This window comes from Brachyhypopomus gauderio, chromosome 15 (assembly GCF_052324685.1).
Source record: "Brachyhypopomus gauderio isolate BG-103 chromosome 15, BGAUD_0.2, whole genome shotgun sequence".
In the NCBI taxonomy this organism is placed as follows: domain Eukaryota; kingdom Metazoa; phylum Chordata; class Actinopteri; order Gymnotiformes; family Hypopomidae; genus Brachyhypopomus; species Brachyhypopomus gauderio.
The window spans coordinates 10,720,937-10,744,482 of NC_135225.1; the positions used below are offsets into that span (position 1 = coordinate 10,720,937).

The 23,546-nt window shown below is 38.1% G+C and overlaps 3 protein-coding genes across 7 annotated transcripts; 1 reads left to right on the forward strand and 2 right to left on the reverse strand.

Moving 5' to 3' along the window:
- Positions 1-625: 625 nt before the first annotated feature.
- On the reverse strand, positions 626-9,341 carry vps37c (VPS37C subunit of ESCRT-I). 2 transcript variants are annotated; one of them, XM_076975542.1, is made up of 5 exons: positions 8,628-9,341; positions 8,123-8,228; positions 6,663-6,834; positions 3,698-3,780; positions 626-3,486 (listed from the first exon to the last, which is right to left on the reverse strand). In XM_076975542.1, the coding sequence occupies exons 2-5, from the start codon at positions 8,213-8,215 to the stop codon at positions 2,839-2,841; spliced, it is 996 nt and encodes a 331-aa protein (XP_076831657.1). In that variant the 5' UTR covers positions 8,216-8,228; positions 8,628-9,341; the 3' UTR covers positions 626-2,838. The 2 variants fall into 2 exon arrangements, with proteins under 2 accessions (XP_076831657.1, XP_076831656.1); XM_076975541.1 differs by having other exon boundaries at positions 8,123-8,231.
- Positions 9,342-9,854: 513 nt separating this feature from the next.
- Positions 9,855-15,419, reverse strand: LOC143477063 (uncharacterized). 3 transcript variants are annotated; one of them, XM_076975546.1, is made up of 7 exons: positions 15,270-15,419; positions 15,006-15,090; positions 11,540-11,629; positions 11,239-11,349; positions 11,096-11,152; positions 10,498-10,659; positions 9,855-10,320 (listed from the first exon to the last, which is right to left on the reverse strand). In XM_076975546.1, exons 3-7 carry the CDS (start codon positions 11,627-11,629, stop codon positions 10,213-10,215), a joined length of 528 nt encoding a protein of 175 aa, XP_076831661.1. In that variant the 5' UTR covers positions 15,006-15,090; positions 15,270-15,419; the 3' UTR covers positions 9,855-10,212. The 3 variants fall into 3 exon arrangements, with proteins under 3 accessions (XP_076831661.1, XP_076831662.1, XP_076831660.1); XM_076975547.1 differs by lacking the exon at positions 15,006-15,090; XM_076975545.1 differs by lacking the exon at positions 15,270-15,419 and having other exon boundaries at positions 15,006-15,146.
- On the forward strand, positions 15,157-23,194 carry tmem176 (transmembrane protein 176). Of its 2 annotated transcripts, none has more exons than XM_076975544.1 (8): positions 15,157-15,296; positions 15,428-15,466; positions 17,442-17,580; positions 17,842-17,952; positions 20,148-20,204; positions 21,027-21,173; positions 21,344-21,460; positions 22,357-23,194. In XM_076975544.1, the coding sequence occupies exons 3-8, from the start codon at positions 17,455-17,457 to the stop codon at positions 22,366-22,368; spliced, it is 570 nt and encodes a 189-aa protein (XP_076831659.1). In that variant the 5' UTR covers positions 15,157-15,296; positions 15,428-15,466; positions 17,442-17,454; the 3' UTR covers positions 22,369-23,194. The 2 variants fall into 2 exon arrangements, 1 of the variants encoding a protein (XP_076831659.1); XR_013121454.1 differs by having other exon boundaries at positions 15,187-15,296; positions 21,027-21,217.
- Positions 23,195-23,546: the final 352 nt, after the last annotated feature.

The window sequence follows — 23,546 nt, forward strand, 5'->3', positions numbered from 1 at the left end:
CTTTTTGACTATGTCTTTCTGAACGTTTCCCTTTCACACTTTAAAATTTGGTCTTCGTGTCAGGGGCTTGCAACTGGGTTGCAGTTTGACATAGGTATGAATATCTCTAAAGTATAGGAGTAAAGAATAATCTGAAGCGCAAAGTGGAATATCTCTTAAGGACAGGTCCTAGTATAAGTTTTTTAATGGTGATCTTGCAGGAAAAATTCAACCCAGCTCAGTTCGAAATGAATTCATTTGTATATTGTCCACATACACAGCTCATAAATTTAAAACATAATATCATTTGAGGCATTAGGTATTTAGTGTCTGATTATTCTTACACAAGCGGTCAGTCTGTGATGCTCATTCATAATAATGCATGGCCAGACTTCTAAATATAATTACAGTATTTCACCACATTTTTCTCTTTGTTTCTGTAGATTTTCAGGCATGAACCACATTCACTTCTGTCTCAAACTTAATTCAAAATCTCTTATATTGAATAAATACTGTGTACTTTAGACCAAGGATCAGTAAACAGAGCATATAAAGTCATACTCAATAACATTATACATCCGGTCTGTCATTCATTCTAAAAAAAAAAAAAAAAAGCCAATACCTGTTCGCTCATGTCTCCTTTCATCTCACTATTGCTCATTTCTTCTTCGCTTACACCCTTTCCCTGCTGCTTGTTTGCCTCCTTCACTTTCTCAGTCTTTCTCAAGAGCCGCTGGGTTGGTTTACCATGTCGTACAAGTGTTGAAAGCGCCGTAAACGATGGTTCGCCAAGCAAAAAAAATCCCCAAAACGCCCTCTCGAATCTCGAGTCTTATGATTCAATTTTAACTGTATTTGAATACCTGATTGGAAAGTGAGTCAGACTACCTATTTTCCTCCATCGAAATACATTAAAGTCCTAAGCCTTAAACATTGCACATGTACAGTTATAGGAACACAATAACAATCACCAGTTTTCATAGATCAACTTCAGTGTTTAATATCCACACCAAAAAAAGAAAAGCAGTAAAAATAAAAAATAATACACTTAACAGGCTACAGTCATCACCACCAACCCCACAGAATGTCCTTCACCTAATGCTGCACATCACAGTGTGCGACTACAGTATTATCCCCTCCTTTATTAGATGCCAGCTTGCTCCCTCGCTTCAGGTCCTGAGGACGGGCCACAGACGACTGGGTTTTGCTCCAAACCTGAGTCTTAATTACTGAGTTAATTAATTAATCAAAAACACCTGAGGCTTGATTGTGAATGCCTCTGGTTTTCTGGATTGCTTTTAAGTTAAAAATAATAATGATTGATAAAATAAAGGATTGATTCTTTTTAATTGACCCCTAAGCATCTATTTTAAAGCTGATGGTTCTCAGGCTCCGCCCCCAGGCCCTTTTGCCGTAGGGACAGAAGCTATTTATTGTGGAGTGCAAAAGTGATTCAAAATAGTTATCCTATAGGTCAACCCACAGCAGGTAAACACTCCTAAGGGAGGGGATGTGAGGATGTTGCCATGAACTACACAACACCTTCATAGAGGGTACACAGAGCTTTCATCTTTCATCATATATAGCTAGCCAGAAATAATTAAATGTCTTCTTTAAAAGTGTAGTTAGCCTTGTTTAAACAGGGAAACTTGGTCTTACAACATACCAAACCTTACTTTCATGGCCATGTCCATATCAATTGTCTGCATAGGCTTACCTTTTCACATTTAAAACATTTTCACTATCAAGATGGATCCTGCTGCATGTACACTTCTAAGTGTGTTATGTAGCCCACGCACCATTGCATATGCACTGTGCTGTTATGGTACCTTTGCCTCAAACGCCACACCACATACTGTGCTATAGCAGATAAAGATATGTCTATATTAATATCCCTTGTTTTCTTATTTACCATTATTATTATTAGTATCTGTTTATACAAATCACACAGTCTCCTCTACAGAACTTTGAAATATACTGTTCCTTTCTTGTAATTGTCTTTGTTTTGAATTAACATGGAGCAGGGGATATGAAGAGAACAAAACAATTGAAGAATAAGAGACAGGATACAAGGCTAAGAAAGAGTGAGGGGGAGGAGGGGTTGAACAAGGGGTTCATTTGACAGACAAAGATGAGGGAGGGGGGCAGTTGAACTCTTGCATTCATTACAGAACTGATTGCACTCATTGACAAGTAATATGAATAGTGTGGTGCATGGGTCAGTGCAACCCTAGTAACAGGTGTGACAACGCAGTGATGATAATGGAGACAGTATGTGAAGGTGTTTGTTTCACAGATAAGTGGCAACACAAGCAGAAGAGTTGCCCAAAATTTGAGTGATGCAGCCGAGAAGGTAGTGTGAAATTTTCATTGGTAGTTAAACAAAAATTAAACATGACAATGTAAATAATTAATCACATCCTAATGAGGCCAAACAGCAACACTATCCTGTCTAATTAAATTAAAGCATAACATCAACTACATCCTATCAATGATTCGCAATCTCAGAACTGAAAACATGCTAGAATAGCCAGGAAGTGAACTGAGTCTAGAGTCAAGTGTGACTGTCCATTTTGGTCTCTGATAGGTTTTAGAGTCAGTAATTCATTGACGTGTAGATGGGAAAAGTGGAAACCCAATGTGAAATGTTTGGTGTAAGCCTCAAATAGGAAGAGAATGTGTCTGGGGTAAGCAAGCCACAAATCTCAGTGCCAGGAGGAGGCAGAGGGGAGGGAAGAAAGAGACAGAACAGTTGTGGGTTTTAGACAGATTGAAAGAAAATGGAGAGAGAAAAGAGAAAGAGATGGAGAAATAAACAGAGAGAGACAGCAAAGAGACAGAGAGAAGAGATTCTAGGGTTCAGGAGTATGGCTGTGGTACTCCAAACCCTGGCCTATAAAGGGGCTTACCTGAAGGTGTTTGGGAAGGGGGAATATTTGGGCCCATGGGGTAACTATAACCCCCATAAGGGTATGGACTGGGGTATGGAGCATTAGTGGAGCCAAACTGGCCAAATGGTGGGCCTTGGGGAGTAGGAAATGCAGACTGAGTGGGGTATGGGCATGCAGATGGACCGAAGGCAGGCCGGGGAGCAGGGTATCCTGTGGATGGGGGAAAGGGTGTACCCTGGCTGGAATATGGCTGAAATGCAGCAGAAGGGTTGGAGGGCACTGCTGCAGAGGCTGGAGTGGGTTGGTTTGGAGGAGAAACAGGGTATGGGGGGTAAGGTAGGGCAGAGCTGGAGGAGTTAGCGGACACGCTGGGTTTCTGTTGTGGCTGTTGCTGGGGTTGCTGCTGTTGCCACGGTGATAGTGATCCAGTGTCCGGATTGGAGCACGATTGTGATGTCATGCCAGAGTCTCCGACTCCTGAGCTTTTCTGGCGGAGTATCTCCTGCAGCTTCTCGATGCACACACGTCTTTTGTGAGCGAGGGAACGGAGAGAGTGGAAGCGCTCAAGGAAGGAGTCAAGAGACAAGGAACCTTCCAGAAACTCATCAGCCAGAGCCTGAAAGAAAAAAAAGAGAATACACTTGATCCTAGTGATTACTGATACAAATTCTCAAAAGGATTTCAGTGTGCATCCTGACAAAACCTACCAAACATCTGTTTGTATTCACTCAAACATAGACTACTATATAGTATATAAAGTATATTAGTACAGTGCCAAAAAACAAAACACAAAAACACCCCAAAAACATTCTTGAGAAATCACTTACCTCTGACTCTGCCTCTGTGCTGGCGCCCTCTGCCTGTAGACGAGAAAGCAATCCTTCAGGTGACACCTGTCCCATAATCCCATCTGGAGGACAAAAAGGAGTGTGGGAGATGGAAAGAGATACAGCAGATGAAATCAAAATAGCGGAATAATTAGAAGAGAAACGGGGGGGGGGGGGGGGGGGGGGGGGCGGCACTATTTTACTAATACCTCAAGAGATTCTCATTGCATCTGAGCATCTGAGTACGTGACAACAACTACCATATTCTTGGGAACAAAAAAAGTTCAACTGGAACTGCAGCAAATCTATACAATGCAGTGTTTTAAAAGTTATAAATGATCTCAGTCACAGTCCTAGGGATCCCCGTCTAAGTTCTTGTTGCTCTACCACAGGTAACTCAATCCAAGGTAATTAGCAGCTCCTGTATTAGGTTAAGCACGAAGAACAGAAAATACCAGCATAAACCCACTAGGCTAGAACCTGTGAAACTGGGATCACCCCCTTTACCCATTATGTGTATGGATGTACATACACAGAGGGAAAAAAACATTATAGTAAACATACAGACAGTAAACAAGAAAACAGGTAAATGAATGTATCACAAACCCAAGACAAAACATGTCTACATACAGTAACATGAATTACACTGCTAATATACACACATGTAAATGATGAATGATGAAATTAGATTAGAACACTGCTGGTGTACAAAAATATAAATTCTGCAATAGCAAAAGACAGCATAATACCTGATGAACAGTCACATTTAAGAGGAGTTCATTAATACATGTTTCATAAAAACAGTTAAGCTTTTGGGTTTGTTAATTAGATGATGTCATGTGTTATTACTGCTGGCAAAGCAGGAACAGGACTGGGAAACACAAACAGAACAGCATGTGAATCGGTGTCTGAAGCGAACAGAACACTGATTAAAATACAGCATCGTTAGATTGAGGTTTGATACTCAGAATGAACTCCTGTGGAAGTACAGTTTTTTATCAGCCTATAATCCAGAATTGTTGGCATGTTCACAGAGAGAAGTGTAAAGGCAGGAAGAGGAAAGCAAAAGCAAAAGTCGGACAAAAACCTCAGGTATCCTGTGTCAGACACGTGATTAAAATCATGATGTAATGTCAAAAACTGTAAAGGTAAAGATGAAATGCCACAGTGGAAGGCAGAGTTACAGAACTGGCCTTCATGGAGTACGCGAGAGAGCAAACAAGACAGGCATGTTGAGCAACTCCTGCTCAACAACACATGACTTCATACATATTGGCTGTGTATATACACAAGATTGCAGAACTGGACAAACAGGGCTCACTGTGTTACTGTGTTGGACTTGTGGGAAAAATCTCGTCATGGGAAAAGGCAGCACAGACAGGCCAAAGACTTCCACTCCGTGAAGTGTGAACCTTAATCCCAGAGGTGGACATTCCAGGTTCAGAAAGTAAAACTCCTTTCCAGGATTTTACTCAAGCCTGCTGGATTTTCTAATTAGTGCATGTCAGGTAAAATTAGTGGAATCAACAAAATCCAAGAAGCCTGAGCAAAATCTTGGTGAGAACTGTTACTTTCTGCACCTGGGATGTCCACCTCTGCTTAACCCTAATGTCTTGATCATTTTATCTATAGTTTACCACTACTGTGGTAGTTATAAACACATCACAGGAACAGTACACTATAGTTATGATTAGTGAGAACCATTGTTCCAAACAAATATGCTACTGGTACTTTTCTTTATAATATGATGCCATGGGATATTTGCATATCTGAATAGAATTTCCATGAAGTACATTCTAAGTATACTACAGTACAAAGAGACCTCTTTAAGAGACCTGGTAAAATCATATCATCCCAACACCGCCTAATTTTAGCCCAGGGGTAGGTTGTGAAGGAATGCAGTAATTTATCTTTGTCATACTTAATGTTGTAATTATAGGATTTAAAAACAGGAACATCAGAATCTGTTCCATTTTCATTTCTCTAATCATCTGATCGTTTACTTCAAAAAGAAAAGAAAAGAGAGAGAGAACTGAACTCTATTGAATACTGTGTATGCAGTGAATCAAAGACACTTGGTCCTTTTGATGCAGGGAGGCGTTTGATGCCAGTCAAATTTCCCTTTTGGCAATAACACAGGTTAACTTGACTTTGTTCACGGTTCCTTTACTTCTCATACTCAGCAGAGGCAATAAGCTCAACATTTACTTTTCTACATCCACAAATATTGTAACATAGTTGCTTGACAAAAAGAACTTAAATTCTCACACTTCAAAATAACAAATGCATTGATGTCACTGTACCTTCTAACAATGAAGTTATGACGTGCAATTAACGCATGACATGCAGGGTGTATCTAGTAAGCCATTCCTTAGTTCTAAAAAGGGCTAAGAGCACAAAGTTGGAATTCCTAAAGGTTCCTGAACATGTGTAAATGTTTCTGTACACTAAATCTTTTTTATTTTTTTCCCTTAGAAAGTAGCATTTAACAGCCAATAGTCAATAAATACCAGTGATAGATGTAGTCAACCCTAATATTAGAGATTAAGTCTAATGTTATATATGAAACTGTAACTTATCAAGAGCAAGTACTTTCTGTGACCACAAGAAAACATCTGGCTAAAAAAAAAAAAATCACCAAGTTATTTGTACATATGGCACATTTACCCATTGCTGATGAGCACCCGAATGCCAAGAACTGGTAGTTACTATTAATGATGGTAATTTTATGCCGTTGAGTAGCATTTGAATCATCTGGACACACCATTTAGATAAACCTATAACCTTCATATCAGTGCATACAACATTCAGTACCGTACCACTTGTTCTCTATATTTTCACATGAAATATTCTTTCCTCTGTCCTTTCCTCCAACAATGTCCTTGACATTCCACACCAATCAGTGTTTCTGTTCCGCTGAGCTCTCATCCAACTACACTTCCCGTTCAGTCTTCTTGTGTGTTACCTCTTAGAGTGCAGTGCTGTTTGTATTTCTCCCTGACTTCCTCCAGTTCGGTGTACTTCTCCACCAGGCGTTCTCTTTCGTGCTCCAGCTGGGGTTTCATGTCGAGGTTCTGCTCTGCCAGGCTTCGGTTGGATGCCAGAGCCATCTCTCTCTCCAGCTGCATGTTCTGGATCTATGAAGGGACAGGGTGTCAAAAATGACTCTTCATGAGCACAGAGAAGACAATATTTAGCAATCTGTGCCACAGCTGCACAGAGGGAGACCTGATTAGCCCCTTCATGGGGAACATAGTGCAGAGCAAAGTCAGAATTATTTATTATTTTACCCTATTTAACACTTGGCTTATAGAATTCAGACTATAGCCTACACAAAGGCAACAAACTGGACCAAAAGCCAGCCACACAGGCTGTAAGAGTATAACAACATCAGTAAGAGTATAACAAGTAAGAGTATAACAAACTGAGGGGAATAAAGAAAAATAATAAAATTCACAATCAAGAAAATATGCGGAATTTACAGGAAATAATTTTATCTTGGCCTTTGTAAAATGTAAACTTTAAACCATTTTAGAGGTTAATTTGATTGAATTAAGGATCATATTAATGCTAGAGGAAAGCCTCTTGGGATGAAAGACAACATACATTCTCAGTCAACTGACAGAGATAAAAACAAATCAGTTCTGTGTTTTCGTTCTTTTACTTCTGGCATCAGCATCAAACCTTGAAGTCTTGCATCTATTCATCAGCATGTGGATTAAAGCACAGAAGACAACATGGTTTTGTTTACCTGCCTGTAAACAACCATCTTCAAAACATTTTAAGTGTTGCTTGGTCTTTCAAATCTTTATCATGCAATGTTTCTGCTCTACTGTGATGAAGCTTTGTGGATTAGACACAATCCAAAAGGAAGATTATCTACAGCTTTGGTTATGACCTTTGGTTGGCTCAGATGTATTTTAGCTATTTTATTCACAATGAATACATTATTTCTTTTCATATGCCATGGACCATGACTGATGCATACCTCCTGTTACCTTAGCATCACTGACATGTAGCAACTCCTACATACTACATGACTTTTAAATTATATGACATTATAGGTTATTTTTTATTATAACAATAAAGGCAGATATCATTGCATTACATTCAGAGCAGACCATCAGATAATATGACTTTATTAAACACACGAGGGCAGACTTAACTTTCCTTCCACTGTAAATGATTCTATCAAGATGACTCAATTTAAGAGCAAAATATGATTGCTGCTTCAGCACTTCATTACTGTTGACCCTAACCAACTGTTGTATTTATTCAAAGTAAAGTATATTACCGAATTACAATTACAGTCTAACCAACAACCAAACTTGAAACTTATGACAGACACACACAGATCACTACAGGTCACATACTGATTGCATTCAAAATTGTATTGACAAATTGGAAGATTCAATGAAATTTTACCTCATCAGATTCCAGTGCCATTGACTCCACCCGCTCCGAGTTATCAAGCAAATCCTGTAACTCGGATTGGCTGAGATCCTGAAGTTTCTCCATTGATTTGCCAGGACTGCTGTCGATCATTAATCAATCAGTTTTACAGATTCATATGGTATGTATCTAGTTCCACTACTGAAATCTCTCTCACACAAATCACTATTTACAGATCACAGGACATGTTAGTCTTGACGAGGAATAGAGGCGTTTATCTTCGGAGGCAGTGACCTATTTAAAAGGCCTCACAGCTGACCTTATATTTCCTATGAAGCCAGTTTGTATCAATACCCTATCGCAAAACATTTAATCTCCTCTAGCCAGAACGGTTACATGGCTAATATACACACATGGATGTTTACGATGGCTAAAATGCACTGCGAATTTGTGTGCAATAATAACATCAACAAGTTGTGTAACATTATCTAGATAACCAGCTAGCCATCAACGTTTATATAAACACACACATACTTACATGGTGCTAGCAAATCAAATCCCTGGTGGTAGGGGGCACATCGAAAAACATCCAACTTAATTGGAAGCCAGTGACGTAAAGTGAACGCGGAAGCGAGGTCCTAGGTTGTCAATAATAAACATATGTCTTCAACGATTTACTTCTGACAGACCTGTCAGTAATCAGTGAATCGGAAACCACTTGCCGGTTCTAGAGCCAACCAGCTAGCTAGCTAAACAGGTAGCTTGTTAGCGTCGTTCGAGGCTGATCTAAAAGGCACTTGCTATCGTATCGTAAGCTAGCTAGCTTAGCTAGCTAAGTTAGCTAACTTCCGAGGAAAGCTTTCCATTAAACTAGCAAACAAATCCAGAATACGTAAACGTCAAGCGGAAGAGTACATCAAATGTTGTTCTCTGTTCAATATAACAAACGTCAAAACGACGAGAGTAACCACAATGTAGGATATTTAACAAAATATATCATCTCTTGAGCGAAAGTTTCACTTCTTGCTGACAGATACCACCGCCATACTTGGATAGATCCAATTTGGACTCTGCTAAGGGGAATGTCAGAAAATGTTAACGGTGTGATTTTAACTTAAATGAAAACAAAGCATAATTGAATAGATTTAAAAATTATAACTACACTAAAATATAAATAAGTGTAATGAGCATAATATAGAGAAAACGTTTAAAATGGTATTACAATGACATCGTGAAAATTCAAACAACTGCTAACTGCATTGGTATCGTCAAATGTTCAGCTGACTCATGGGAAACCCCAAAGTGACAGGAATATTCCATTTGCAACATGTCAGTAGGGACGCCACCAACGCAGATTTTGTATGAAAACTTTATAGCCACAAAGCTATAAATTATATATATATAATCGTCACATTAGCACAGGTGTGAAAGGTGAGTGAAAAGCTTGGGTGCATAGTCCCTCATAATGTGCAAACATGCATTATTTTACAGAGTAATATAAATACAAAATAGAATCAAAAGTACAAAATAAAATACAATATATAAATATGTACAATGTAACATATGTACACGCGAGCACCATATATATTAAATATAGAGAGCTGGAGTTGAATATGTGGTAGAACTTCTACTTTGTGCTGTTATTATTAACATAAATTGTATCACGCTAGTGGTATCCTGCATAATTATAGTTTGGATTCCAGAAATAACTGACTATAAACTAGGGAACCTGGCTCTCTTATTTATAAATGACAGGACACAAAAACAGTTTTCAATATACCATATATTTCTTTATGTCACTGGTTACAGTTTTTTTATATGAGAGGTATGTCAAAGTAAACGAGTATACTTGATTATGCTATCAAATATGGAACAACTTAGAATTAAGAGGTTCTAACAGAAACCTGTTAGTTGTAGTAATACTTAGTCCTAAGTATTGCCCAGAAGAAAAGTCTAGGCTGTTTAGTGATGCTTTGATTTGCAGATCAGAAATTATAATTCCATGTTCATTTTTTAAAGATCATTGTTTTGTATGCTATCCTTTAAAACCAAAATAGCAAAAGTACAATTACTAGGTTATGTATGTCTGATTATATATGCTATGTTATATGGGTATTTTTCTTTCAATTATTTTTCAAACCTTTCATAGCTGAAAATGAAATGAAGCATTGAAGAATAAGAGCTGAAATGTCATAAAGAAAGAGCAGTGCTGCAATAGCCCTGAAGAAACCCTGTAGGAAACAAAAATATGTTAATTTAAGTATAAAAAATGTAAATATAAAAGTCTGATACAGCATGCTTCAAAATATGCCAACATAATATGCTTAAAGTAAAATACTTAAGAGTTTAGTTACTAAAATAGGTTCATTCAAGCAGACGCACAAGCAAAAAAAGTAACTGTAACTCACAACAAAAACATAGGTTGGACAATCTGTAATACTCGAAGTGACACTTTGCTCTGAATTACAAAGTTCGAAATGCTTAATGTCGTGGACTGCGTAGCCATATACAACAATGGCACACAATCCCAACACCAAGGCACCAATACCAGAATACAAGCAGTGTTTCAACTAAGAGAAAGAGAAAACATGGGTCACTCAAACCACACAGAAAGCAAAACAGATTTGAGATTAGAGATTTTACAGCCAGAGTCAGTTTTCTTTCACTCATTGCATTTATCTGAGCTTTCAAAATCTTCTTGTTTCTACCAGTATTGCAATCATGAATTTCTGAACATTGACAGCCTTGAGAATGTGTTTTACTACAACACCAAAAAAAGACTGTGCCAAAGTTTTTCCTTTTGAAATGTAAAGACTAGTTCAACAGCAAACCATAAATGGCAAAAGGTACTATGTTTGACAATCTTCTTAATCAAATCAAATCAAATCAAATATATTTGTATTTGTATATATTTAATAGTAGCCATTGCACATTTAGTGTAAATAATATTGACTTCACAAATTGATTTTCATTTCAAATACAAGACAGTTAAAGCAAACAACTTACCAGCTGCCTGCTAGGAGATCTTTCACATGCCATTGCATATGTTCCTCCAGCCACATACTGGGCAGACAATAAAGACAGTAGTCAAATGATATTATAATTCTGTATGTACTGGATGAAGAAAAAAACTTTTAAAAGGTACGTACCACTGCTCCAACAAACACTGGACACATATATAGCACATGAATGCGGATGCTCATGTAGTAAACTGGAATTCCCAAAAGCACTTGGAACAGTCCAAGTAATATTGTCAAAACCTAGGAGACTCAGAATTATGTATCTGTATTTACACATTTTAAAACACATTACAAAAACAGTTAGATCAGAAATGAGAAAAAGACCATTATTTCATGGTGTGGCTGCTTTTTGGAAAGTAAAATAATTATTCCCTAATTATAGTTCAAGTCCAGCAATGAGAGAATTTTAATGTTGTAATCAATCACTCACCGCTACCGCCTCAGGGTCGTAAAATCTGAATGGACGATGCAGTTTGTGGGGATTAATGTCTGCAGACTCTGACTGGGGCACAGGCATCATCTTAAAGAAAGTGGATAAATACATGTACTTTTTATATACTGAAGTGAAACTGCATTATTGGACCAAACGGCACATCAAAAGTCTCTTAAGCATGACAATTTTACCACAAAATAAGATTTTTGCAAAGTCTTCCAGTATGTTCTGGCACTGCCTTCAGACTTTGGCCCTCTTACCACTCTGGGTTAAAAGCAGCTTTATAAATGCTATCTTCGTGTAGTCATACATTTAATTTTCTGTGCTTGTACAATTATTTTGGATGGTGAAAATTACATTCCAAGATGTATTTGATAGCTTTTGCCTAAATGAATAAACAGTGACTTTGGAAACAGAATTTGTTTTTGTAAACACACTCAAAATAGCAGTAGTTAGACTTCAGCTTTAAACCTTGACAGATTAACCTCTACCCTTCTGTTTTTAAGGAAAGCACTTGAACAAGCTGTCTTCTGTCAGTTTAGAATTTTTTTAATGAAAATAATGCATGAAATATCTAATCTGCCTTAAAATCAAATCAAAACACTTAAGTAGCATTAATGATGCAGGTCATGTTTCTGTATTTGTGCTTCTGGGTAAAACTGCTGCATTTGAAACTACAGACCTTAGATCTCTAGAGGTCCGTTAGCACAGAAGGCCAGGCCTCTCCCCATCCACCTCTTCCAGCTCTTATTGGATACTAAGGCATTCCCAGTACAGCTGAGAAATATAATCTCTCCAGTTTGTCCTAGGTCTTCCCTGGGGTATCCTCCCAGTTAAACTATGCCCAGGGAGCATCCAGACTAGATGCCCGAACCACCTCAGGTGGCTCCTGTTTACATGAAGGAGCAGCGGCTCTACGCCGAGTCACTCCCAGGTGACCAAATTCCTCACCCCATCTCTAAGGGGAAGGCTGGACATCCTGCAGAAGAAAGGGTGCTGCTTGTATCTGTCTCATTCTTTCTGTCACTACCCAGAGCTCATGACTATAGGCAATTATTGTTAACAATAATAATAATAACAACTTCATATTTAACTGTAGAACATTTCACAATACACTTTTCAGATAAATAATGTGGATAACTGAATCAGCTCCCACATGCTTACAAGCTCTCAATCAATCCCTGTTCTGAACCTTGTAGCCTTCGAGACTCTAGTACTGCTTGACTTGAGCCACCATCCCTCAAGACAAAAAATAAATACACTACGGCTTTGCTTAGCTAGCCTTCCACTGGTTTTGAGCCAGCTTCAAACAAAGCTTCAAACAATGACCGAAGACTCACCTCTTCACTGAAGACCATGAGCTCAAATATGTGGTTACATCAAATACATCTATTTTCATGTAACAATAGATATGTCTGAGTATATACACTTACCGGCCACTTTATTACCTACACCTGTCCAACTACCCATTAACGCAAATGTCACATGGCAGCAACTCAATGCATTTAGGCATGGCCAAGACGATCGGCTGCAGTTCAAACCCAGCATTAGAATGGGGAATAAAGGTGATTTATGTGACTTTGAACTTGGCATGGTTGTTGGTGCCAGACGGGCTGGTCTGAGTTTTTCAGAAACTGCTCATCTACTGGGATTTTCATGCACAACTATCTCTAAGGTTTTCAGAGAATGGTCCGAAACAGACAAAATATCCAGTGAGCGACAGTTCTGTGGGTGCAAATGCCTTGTCAGAGGAGAATGGCCAGACTGGTTTGAGCTGATAGAATGGCAACAGTAACTCAAATAACCAGTCATTACAACTGAGGAATGCATAAGAGCATCTCTGAACACACAACACATCAAACCTTGAGGCAGACGGGCTACAGTAGCTGACCACACCGGGTGCCACTCCTGTCAGCTACAAATGGGAAACTGAGGTTACAATTCACACAGATTCACCAAAATTGGACTATAGAAGATTGGGATTGGCCTGAGGCCATGACTGAGGTGCCCTTGAGCAAGGCACCTAACCCCAACTGCTCCCCGGGCGCCAGGCTAGGGCTGCCCACCGCTCTGGGCACGTGTGCACCACAGCCCCCTAGTAATCACTAGTGTGTGTGTGTGTGTATGTGTGTGTGTGTGTGTGTGTTCTAACTGCACAGATGGGTAAAAAGCAGAGGACACATTTCGATTGCGGTGAAAAAAAATAACTATTGACAAATATGGAACATTTAAAATGACTTCCAGGAGGATAGCGCGCCATGTCATAAAATGCGAATCATCTCAGACTGGTTTCCTGAATACAACAATGAGTTCACTGTACTCGAATGGCCTCCACAGTCACAATATCTCAATCCACTAGAGCACCTTTGGGATGTGTTGCAACTAATCTGCATCAACCAATGATGGTGTCAATATGGACCAGACCCTCTGAGGAATATTTCCAGTACCTTGTTGAATCTGTGCCATGAAGGATTAAGCCAGTTCTGAAGGCAGAAGGGGGTTCAACCGTGCTAGCAAGGTGTACCTAATAAAATGGCTGATGAGTGTATATTTGATATAGACGGTAAGTTGAAAGTTGTAAGTTGTTCTGAGCAACGGCATCTCCCAATGAGAATGTAAGATCATATAGAATGTAAGATCATATAAAAATGATCTTAGAAACACATTACTGATCAACATTTATCCCAATACTGATAGCACATTCACTGTACTATAGGCTATTAGATTAACGAGCTTCCTTGGCTGATATGGTATTCATTGGCACCACCTTCTGGACAACTCTATGTTAAATAACAACGCAATTTAGAAATAAAACACTACTAATCAGTGGTCACATTAGACTATATGTAGCTATATATAACGGCTATAATCAAGCCCATTTATCATCAAGTTCATTTATCACTCTGGTGGCAATTGGCAGAGTCGAGAGTAAGAAAAACAAGGACGGGGGACTTGGCGAAATGTTTTTAAGCAGCAGAATGTCCATCGCGCATTTGGAGTATCAGCAGAGACACAACTTAGCACAATCAGACAAGAAGATTTTAACAAGTGTTGCGCTCGTTAACCAAGTTAGCAAAGAAATGAAGAGACGGACTACGGACAAATAAGAGTTAAAAGTGTGTAGTGAACTCCAGAATACATTAGCACCCACTCCAACAGTGGGCTGGACTGCTGTGTTGTGCAGATCTACCCATCGCTCCCTGTGTTCCCCCTTCCCCCAACCCTCGCCCCTTCTGTTTTTCGAAAGAAAACAGAATATAAAGTAAAATGTCAAAGCCATAGGAGAAAAGCTTGCAGTACCTCAGTGACTATATAATTCGCCATTAGAAAGTACCGCGCTTTTTTATTTGCTACAACGGATTTGCTACAATATCATTGAGTAGTCTTTTCTAATATAAAAACAGCAGGAAATTATCCGATTAAAAATTTTATTTTTAAGGATAACCCGACAGTATCGACTTACCTTGTCGACAAAAATAGTTTTATTTCAACAGTTAGGGGCCTATTTCCAACTGCGGAGATGAAGAAAACTTAGAATTGAAGGACCGCTGCGAATAAAAGGGTCCAAGTAGTTAGGTGGGGGCTGGAGGGACGAATTTCTGCTAACGGTAAAAAAACGGGCGGGACGTTGTGTACATGTAGCTTCTTATCAAACCACGGCTTCGTTTTACTGACACTGCCTATAATCACAGTGGAACGGTTCTAGGAGATTAAAAGCATCACAAACCTTTTTACACTGACGCGCGACGTCTAGGTAAGATACTGATCTAACTGCTGCTGATACAGTCGAGGGTGTCACAGACAATATTCTTTAAAGACAAATGTGTATTTTCTGTGTCCAAGCGATTCTTGCGCAATGCCGTTCTTGTTTGACTCTGTCCACAGCTAGAAAGGGAGTCGTCCTTCAACGGATTTTTAGTTTACGTGAGTAATTCTGCTTTTGAAACTTTACGTTTTTCATTATATTAAAAACCAACAGACCAACATATAGATTTAATTGTATAACTTTTACAATGCCTATCATTTAGATTCATTTAGTTTCAGATATTAGGCTATGCTACCAAAGTGTATTCTAATGAAAAGTGTGGCCCTATTTTCTCCAGAGCTGAGTATAAATAAGTTCATGACCTTCATCTTCAAACAGTGTCCATTTTATTAGTAGCCTACATTGTAGAATACTATTAAAATGCCTGCGATAGGCTACAAGCATTTATATGAATCAAACAGAAAGCGACCAAAAACCAAAGACATAAACCAAAGACATGAAAAAACGGGAAAAAACAAGACCCGTTACGATGACTTTTCCTTCCATCTGGTTAAGGGTTGGAATTTAAAACATGTTTTACCTTACAGATGCAAATCATATCTACAACTTAACAAGAAAGATTGCTATAATCTCATCTAATTACTGTTACTATTTAACCCTTTAACCGCCGACGAGTTTCGGAACACTGGTCCTCTCTAGCTATAGCATTGCTTCCAGAGAGTTCCAAGAAGCTCCTGTATTTTCTATGCGCAGACTAATGAACAGCTCAGTAATTGTATAGATGTTGTCCATATAACCAACATATCCCTTCATCAACAGTCCAGAATTCGTGAGAGAACTTTGCTGCAAAATGCCCAATCACTAAACTCCATTCAAATTGGTAGGCTCCACTGGTATAAACATCCCGTATATAAGGTTTTGGCATCATTAAGAACAAAGATCTGGGCTCTGTTCGATATAGCCTGCCACGTTATACTGCAATACTGTCCCAGGGATACTAGTCCCAGTAGTAGTATGTGGTATAGTATCCAGTATGTGACAAACGCAAACCATACTACGAGGTCAAATGAATGCATTAACGTTCTGGCTTGGGAAAGGTTTCCTGCCTCCACTTAATGACAGGACGCAGTACACCATGAATATAGCATACTGTTTCGGTGGCAAATCAGTATGCTGTATGAAGTATGCAAGCAAAATAAAGTTATTTTGGTATACAAATGATACTCTCATTATGTCTCATTAGAGATGGTGTCTTACTTCCATGAAATATTCTAGTACGCAACCAGCACTGTCTTTGTGGTGTACTGCAACTCGTCATGCAACTGTGGCAGAAAATCTTTCCCAGTTGGGCAGAACATTTGTATGTTCACATAACATCATAGTATGGAAGTATGGCATGCATATCTATTTGTGGTGTATTGTGGTGTTATGTCCTTGATTAATCATCACTCAAAGCCTGGGCTGTAAAGCAGTCAAATATTTGTTAATTGATTTTCATGTAGAAAGACATATTGCCTTGTGTCTGAATGTGACAGGGCAGGTGCTGACTTCAATAGATATTTTTTCCCAGTATATTTCATAATATAACACTAATATTCCACTCTAACACAAGCCCAGGGGAGCGATCTGATCACGTATAAATCTGAGATGATTTCCTTCTGTACAATAAGTAAACTCCACTGAAACAATCTTTAATGTAGATATTCAATTAAACCATATTGCCTCTTGTTAGCATGGACACCATGTTTGCAAAAGCTGTTCCTCTGTACTGATCTTCTTTGCATTTGTCAATGTTACAGTTCAAGTAAATTCCCTTATTTCTTATTGTCCAGTTCAATTTTGGTGTAGTATAAGGGAAATATTTTCAAAATGGTGCCAAAGCTTGCAAAGTAGCATGTGTTCTGCATTCTGATATAATTGTAACTAAGTAAATAAGTTAATGATTGATTATTCTAAGAAAGTTCTTTTCAGAGAACCATTTTTTTTTTGCTCTATAGTGATCACATAAATTTTATTTTGACATTTTTACTGGCCAGTCTTAAAAAAAACTCAAATAGACTTTGTTCAGTTTATGTGTTGTAGTCTTATAGGGAACCTTATTAAGCTTCTGCTTCTTTTCATGTTACATGTTAGGTCCTGAGAGAGAATGGCAGTTACAGTTTCAAGTGATTTGTCTGTCAGAGTAAGTGCAGATCAAAATGTGGAAAAATTAACAGACAAACAGGAGGCACTGAAAGAAAGCTTACAGAAGGGTGAATCCAAAGCAATTGGGGTAAGTGGTTGTGTTGATAACTGTTCAACTTCAGTCCTGAGGTCAATGTAAATCTAAAATTATTTAAACATTTAAAAGAAAAAACATTTAAAAGAAAAGTACTTAATTAAACAGTCACAAAGTGTAAAAAAAATAAAAACAAACAAACCCATAGCTACCTTTGTGGATTTCCTAGTATGACCCCTCTACTCTTGAAATGCTTCCTTTTTCTGCTGCTAATGGCTAAAGGTGAATCAGAGCTTTCCTATCTTTTTCTCATAGGTCTCCCAGGTGATGCTGGGGTTTCTAGTCATCTCCTACTCTATGCCACTGCTGGCAGCTGAATTCACAGAGGTCCTTATGTTTGGTGTACCATGGTGGAGTGGTTTCATAGTAAGTCAAAACATATTTGAATACTATCACATATAGTTAAATGACATTTAACACCCCCCCCCTGAAGCACTAGGCAATCCTAAAATGAGAAACCAGACAACTACGTGCAATTATCAGTAACCACGAAGCCCAAATACAGGGTTTAAACAACTAGCATAACAAGGAAAGTAACGAGACACAGCTGTAAACAATGAATAAGAAGCAGGGTTACAAATATGGAGGTTGGACAGACTGAACTAAACAACAAAAGCATATGGAAACAAAACAGACAGGGAAAGGTGGAGCTAAGAAACACTTAAGCTAAACTGACAGATGGAGATGGAGCCAGATGTGACACGAGCCTTGCAATACCCCAAAGGGTTACATTAAAAAGTGAATAAAATGGCGCATTTCCACTAGGGCCTGCTTGGCGCGGTACGGTTCGATACGGGTCGGTTTGTGAGTGTTTCCATTAGTACCAGGCCCCTGTGAGCTGGCCCCTTCGGGTACTATTTTCGTACCGACTCGCTCGAGGTTCTAACCGTTCCGAAGCGGTACAGTTCTGTGACGTGGAGGAACAGCATGACACTGATTGGCCAGGGAGTGTCGTCACAGGTTGCGTCAGGAGAGCGACTCCTCCGCTATGCTATGGACTCCTCAGCCATTTTTAAAACCCAAGGAGCGAAGTCTGTTCCCTGGTCAAACGCCGAGGTACAAACCTTTCTGTTAATAATCAGCGATCAAAAAATCCAGGGCGAACTGGACGGGGCCACTAGAAATGTAAAAGTTTTTAGCGAGGTTTCCGCGCTAATGGCCACTCATGGCTACCAGCGGTCCGTTCAGCAGTGCCGGTCGGTCCAAGCTAAAAAAGCTTAACGCGATTACCGGGCGGTGAAGGACCATAACGGACGCAGCAGAGCAAACCGCAAAGACTGGAAATGGTTCCAGCAAATGGATGTCATATACGGTCACCGGCCAGCCAGTAACGGAAGAGAAAGAGCTGGACAGACACGGCAATGTCAGTGCTGGAGGCCACGGAGAATGGTGAGTGTATTGTGATTTCAGTTTTACTACTAGGCTCGTAAAAGATGTAATATGAACGTAATATGAACGCATCTATTGTAAACGCAGGAATTTAGAGCTGTGTTTGTAGTTAATGTTACCACCACAGTCACTACTGTACAATAGCTAGCTCTTAGCCTTGCTAGTTGCTAGTTAGCTGTAGCCATAGCAGCGATGACGTGCTACACATTTTGTGCAGTTACGCTATATTGTTGTTGCTTTCACGGGAATGCTTGTGTTTAATATTTGTTATTTTTTACATTCAAGATTCCCCTTCCACTGACGAGGCGAGCGGAGTTGGCGGAAAATGTTTCCTTCAACCGGGCTTTCCTCGGGGTGCTTGGCGAACTTGTGAACACCATGCGAGACAGACGCCAGTAAAAGCACACAAAATGTTGCTTGTAGTACTATAAATATTTATTTCATATAAAGCTATACGTATATATTTGCTTTTTGCACTTTTTTAAACTATAACTATAATTTACATATGTTGTACTTTAAATATCTATATTTCATAATAAAGTTTGATTTCATTTGATTGTATGACTGATGCTTTTTATGCAGGGTGTATTCAGCCTGTTTGAGTAATACCAAATTATTATCAATAATTAGAGCAATCACATACAATAATGAAGATAAAGATAAATAAGATACAATAATGCTATTTGTTAAGGGGTGTTGTGCCGGTGTTGTGGTCGCATACAAATGCCGGTGTTGTGGTCGCATACAAATGATGTCACGACACTACAACCCGCGCGCCAACAGCGACTCCACCCACATTGGGGTGGTTCACCATTGTAATGGAAACACAACGCGACCGTACCGTTCCGTAGCGAAGCGACCCGTATCGAACCGTACCGCGCCAAGCAGGCCCTAGTGGAAATGCGCCAAAACACATATAGGCCTAAATACATTTGTCATTAATCAAAAATATACTCAAACTTTATTTTGCTCAAAATTAGTTATATAAGTAATTCATGTTTTGAGTTAGTGTTCATTTAATAAAGTAAGTTTCTCCGACTTTTTGTATGGTTTGTATTTTTTTATTAAGGTATGAGACTGTGTACTAATTAAAATCCTGATATCAGATAATGCTGAAATGGATTAAAGGCTTCTCACTAACACTTCTCCATTTGACCTTTTTATCATTTCAGTTTGTTGTTGCAGGAGCTGTTACTTTAGTAATGGAAAAACGTAACAACATAGAAATGGTAAGACAATTGGTGAGACCTTTACCCACTTGTTCAACTCATGGTCAAAGCTTTGACACATGCTAGGGGAAAGAATATGGAAGGGGTGTTATATTTAATTCAGCTGCCCCACAAATTTGTGTTCCCTTTAAGAAATCAAGTACTTAGGCAACTGCATTCACTGAGAAGAAACCAGTGCAGAAACTGAAAGGAAGTGGTTCAAAAAAGGTTAAATAGCCTTGTGTGTCAACCCTGTACTATTGTTTTCTGTTTATTTTGATTATAAATGCATTTGTTGTGTTGGACAATAAGATCATATAATGTTCCATAATCTTGGTGTCGTTTTTACAGGCTATTTGGACCTTCAAAACATGACATGTGACATGTCCTCGGTGTAAATTATACCTCTGGTTCAAGCTACCAATGTCATGACTGCAAAACAATACTTTTCCCAAACCTTTGATTATAAGTGTGATTTTGTTATATACTGGACAACAAATATATACTGTACAACAAACTGAATGTTGTAATGAGCCACCAAGATTCCAGATGTGCAATAAGAATATCTTTGTATATCTTCAATTATCACAGGCCTGAACATCTCAAACTAACGAGTTTTGAGAGTTTTTACAGATTCATATCCTATGTGCTGCCATTGTAAATAGGGAAATTTAAAAACACAGTGTGGGAGAGCTGGGAAGTTCATCCCCACATGTTCATTTCCTCATCTCCTATGGCAATATGAAACATCACTACAGTTACCACACCTGTATAGTTTTATTTACAAGTGAATGTGAAAATGAGTTGAGTGAAAGTAAATTTTGATCTTTCTGTTTCTTATAGGTCTTACCGTGCTTGGTGATCACAGCCCTAGCTACAATCATCTCACTTGCTGCACTGATCATCCATTGCATTGATGTTATGAATCACCCAGAAACAATATGCAATCCGGATTTAAACCAGATATGTGACGACAAGCATTATGCCACTGTACGGATGAGATTACTGCACCCCTCTGAACTTCTGCATTTGAGGTTCTTTACCACTGTAATGAATGAGAATGCTCACAAGTGTACGCCACACCTGAAAAGTGATTTTTAGTGCTTTATACACAGAAATATGTTTTAACCTTTGAGGATTACTCTTTTTTTCTTCCATAGGCATTCAGCTTTGGATTGAAGTCAATTTTAATATTTCTATACACGGTGGCTACTAGTACCTCCTCTGCTTTCTCATTCATTCTTTACAAAGAAATGAAAAAGTTTCACAATTACTCGGTAAGAACATGACATTATAAAATATGTCTTTTTTAACCCACTATATGTCACTTTGGTCTGCTATAAATAAACTTGCTCATAATAAATAAAACATCTTCAAGAGACCATGCAGGTGGTGGTCACTTATAAAGCAGATCCTATTGACCAGTTGTTTAGTCAGTTTGTAACCACATAATGTTGACCACCCCAACCATAGGGTTGAGGATGTTCCAGAATCCAAGGTTCTCTGTGTCCAAAAACATCTGTTATGTATAATGTTGTTTTGTTTGAGTATTATTAACATGCAAAAAGCCTCTAAAAATTCTCAAACAGTGAGACTACTTGTAAATATGTCTGGCTAGCTCTGCAAAGCTGTAACACATAATGAGATTAATGTGGGTTTTACGGGGAGCCGAGAAATAATTGTTCAGTCGTGTTTGGTTTTCTTTGCATACTTTGATGGCATTACTCTCTTGAGTGTGAGAACATGGTAGTTGTGAGTCTATCAAGCTGTTTCTTATTACTATATATATTACTAATGTTTGATGCAACAGACCTGATTTTGAACAGTGTGAGGATAATCTATCTTGTACATGTTTCATATATGGTGTATATAGAGATTATATTTTAAGTAGATAGATGTATAGTTTTTATAGTTTATGTTTATAGTTTAATGTTTAAGCACATTAAAGATTGCTGCTTAATTTCGATGTATACTGCAATGACAATAAAAAGTATCTTATCTTATTTTAAAGGATTTTAAAAGACATTTTGTAAATAAATAATAATTTATCATGAATTAATCATAAATGTTTTATAAAGCCCAACAATATTTAATCTTCTTTTAAACCATTTGTTTTTTGTATTTATTGTATGTGTCTTAAGGCAAAACTTAATTTTTCTCTTTCTTCTTTAAGCTTGTGATCTGAAGATGTCTGCTGCTGGCTCTGGACATCTAGCAACCACTCAACAGTCATACATCCTAAATCTTAAATCTCTTAAATGTTATCATCAGATATGTTACTAGCATCAGAATATATTACTTAGTATTACAAAGAATATACACACTGAACTGTATCTTTGTTGTGTTAACATTTTCTAAATTACATACATTACATAAAGCCTAAAAAAGTAAAAAAGCCTAAAAATGTCGTATTGAGAAAGGGTTAAATTTCAGCTGTAAGGAAGTTCTGGCCCTGAGAGACCTGCTGTTTTTCAAGTTCTCTTGCACAGACAGTGATGCAGTGTTATATTCAATCTTGCAGCTGGTGGCCTTTTAAACTTCCAAAAAATTTTCCTTTAGGGTTTCTCTCTCATGACAACAGAAATACGTTTCTTCCTCTTTAATAGGAAACAGCCTACATTGTTGTCAGTTAGTCTGTCATATATCTAGTTGGTTTTTTTTTTTTTTGATTCCCCAAATGAATTAATAACTTTAAATCCCTGTACAATTAATGACCTGTATGTTGCTGTTTTCTAAAAAGAAACTAGAAAATGTACAGAACACTTGTTTATGTTGTTCACAGTTTTTAGAGTAAACGTTAATTTGATTTGGATATATGCATGCAAAATCTCTAAGGAAAAAACATGAACATTGCACTTATATTTTCCATGTTTTTCATAATGTTGAAAAACATTTATAAACTAAGTAATATTTTAGAATATAATCCGAATGTTGCTGAAGGTTGCTGTTTTGTCTTTGACATTTTATAAAAGTATGTTTGAAAAATAAACTTTAAATAAAACCCCCAACAGTAAAAATGAAAGGAAAAGGTTTTTTATGAAATCTGCACAAAAGTCCTTTTGGACATCCAGGCATATATAAACAAAAAAAAAAACAATAGGAATCAAAGATTAAATACTCTTGTTGTTCTTTTTCATGAACTCTAAGAAAGGTTCTAGTGCAAAAAGTTGAGCTTGTTCACATTTTCATGCTTTATCAATAGCTACAAGAGTGCATATATCACTTCTTTGTGTATACCCCTCATGTATAATTACAAACACATACAAAACTACAAAAACGGGCATGGTCACCATAGTCTGCTGGGTGATTAAATGTGTCTTGTTGGGGTGGCCGACTTAAACTGTGTTTCTGTTATTAGACAAT

What these genes read in the sequence shown, in the direction of transcription:
- vps37c (XM_076975542.1), bottom strand. Translation starts at nt 8,215, where the DNA reads ATGGAGAAACTTCAGGATCTCAGCCAATCCGAGTTACAGGATTTGCTT. An exon ending in TGGCACTGGAATCTGATGAG is followed by an intron (nt 6,835 to 8,122) that starts GTAAAATTTCAT and finishes GTCCCTTCATAG; the next exon opens with ATCCAGAACATGCAGCTGGA. An exon ending in GCACAGAGGCAGAGTCAGAG is followed by an intron (nt 3,487 to 3,697) that starts GTAAGTGATTTC and finishes TTTTTCTTTCAG; the next exon opens with GCTCTGGCTGATGAGTTTCT.
- LOC143477063 (XM_076975547.1), bottom strand. Translation starts at nt 11,629, where the DNA reads ATGATGCCTGTGCCCCAGTCAGAGTCTGCAGACATTAATCCCCACAAA. An exon ending in GATCTCCTAGCAGGCAGCTG is followed by an intron (nt 10,660 to 11,095) that starts GTAAGTTGTTTG and finishes TCTTTCTCTTAG; the next exon opens with TTGAAACACTGCTTGTATTC. An exon ending in GTCCAACCTATGTTTTTGTT is followed by an intron (nt 10,321 to 10,497) that starts GTGAGTTACAGT and finishes TGTTTCCTACAG; the next exon opens with GGTTTCTTCAGGGCTATTGC.
- tmem176 (XM_076975544.1), top strand. Translation starts at nt 17,455, where the DNA reads ATGGCAGTTACAGTTTCAAGTGATTTGTCTGTCAGAGTAAGTGCAGAT. An exon ending in GTGAATCCAAAGCAATTGGG is followed by an intron (nt 17,581 to 17,841) that starts GTAAGTGGTTGT and finishes TTTTTCTCATAG; the next exon opens with GTCTCCCAGGTGATGCTGGG. An exon ending in CATGGTGGAGTGGTTTCATA is followed by an intron (nt 17,953 to 20,147) that starts GTAAGTCAAAAC and finishes TTATCATTTCAG; the next exon opens with TTTGTTGTTGCAGGAGCTGT.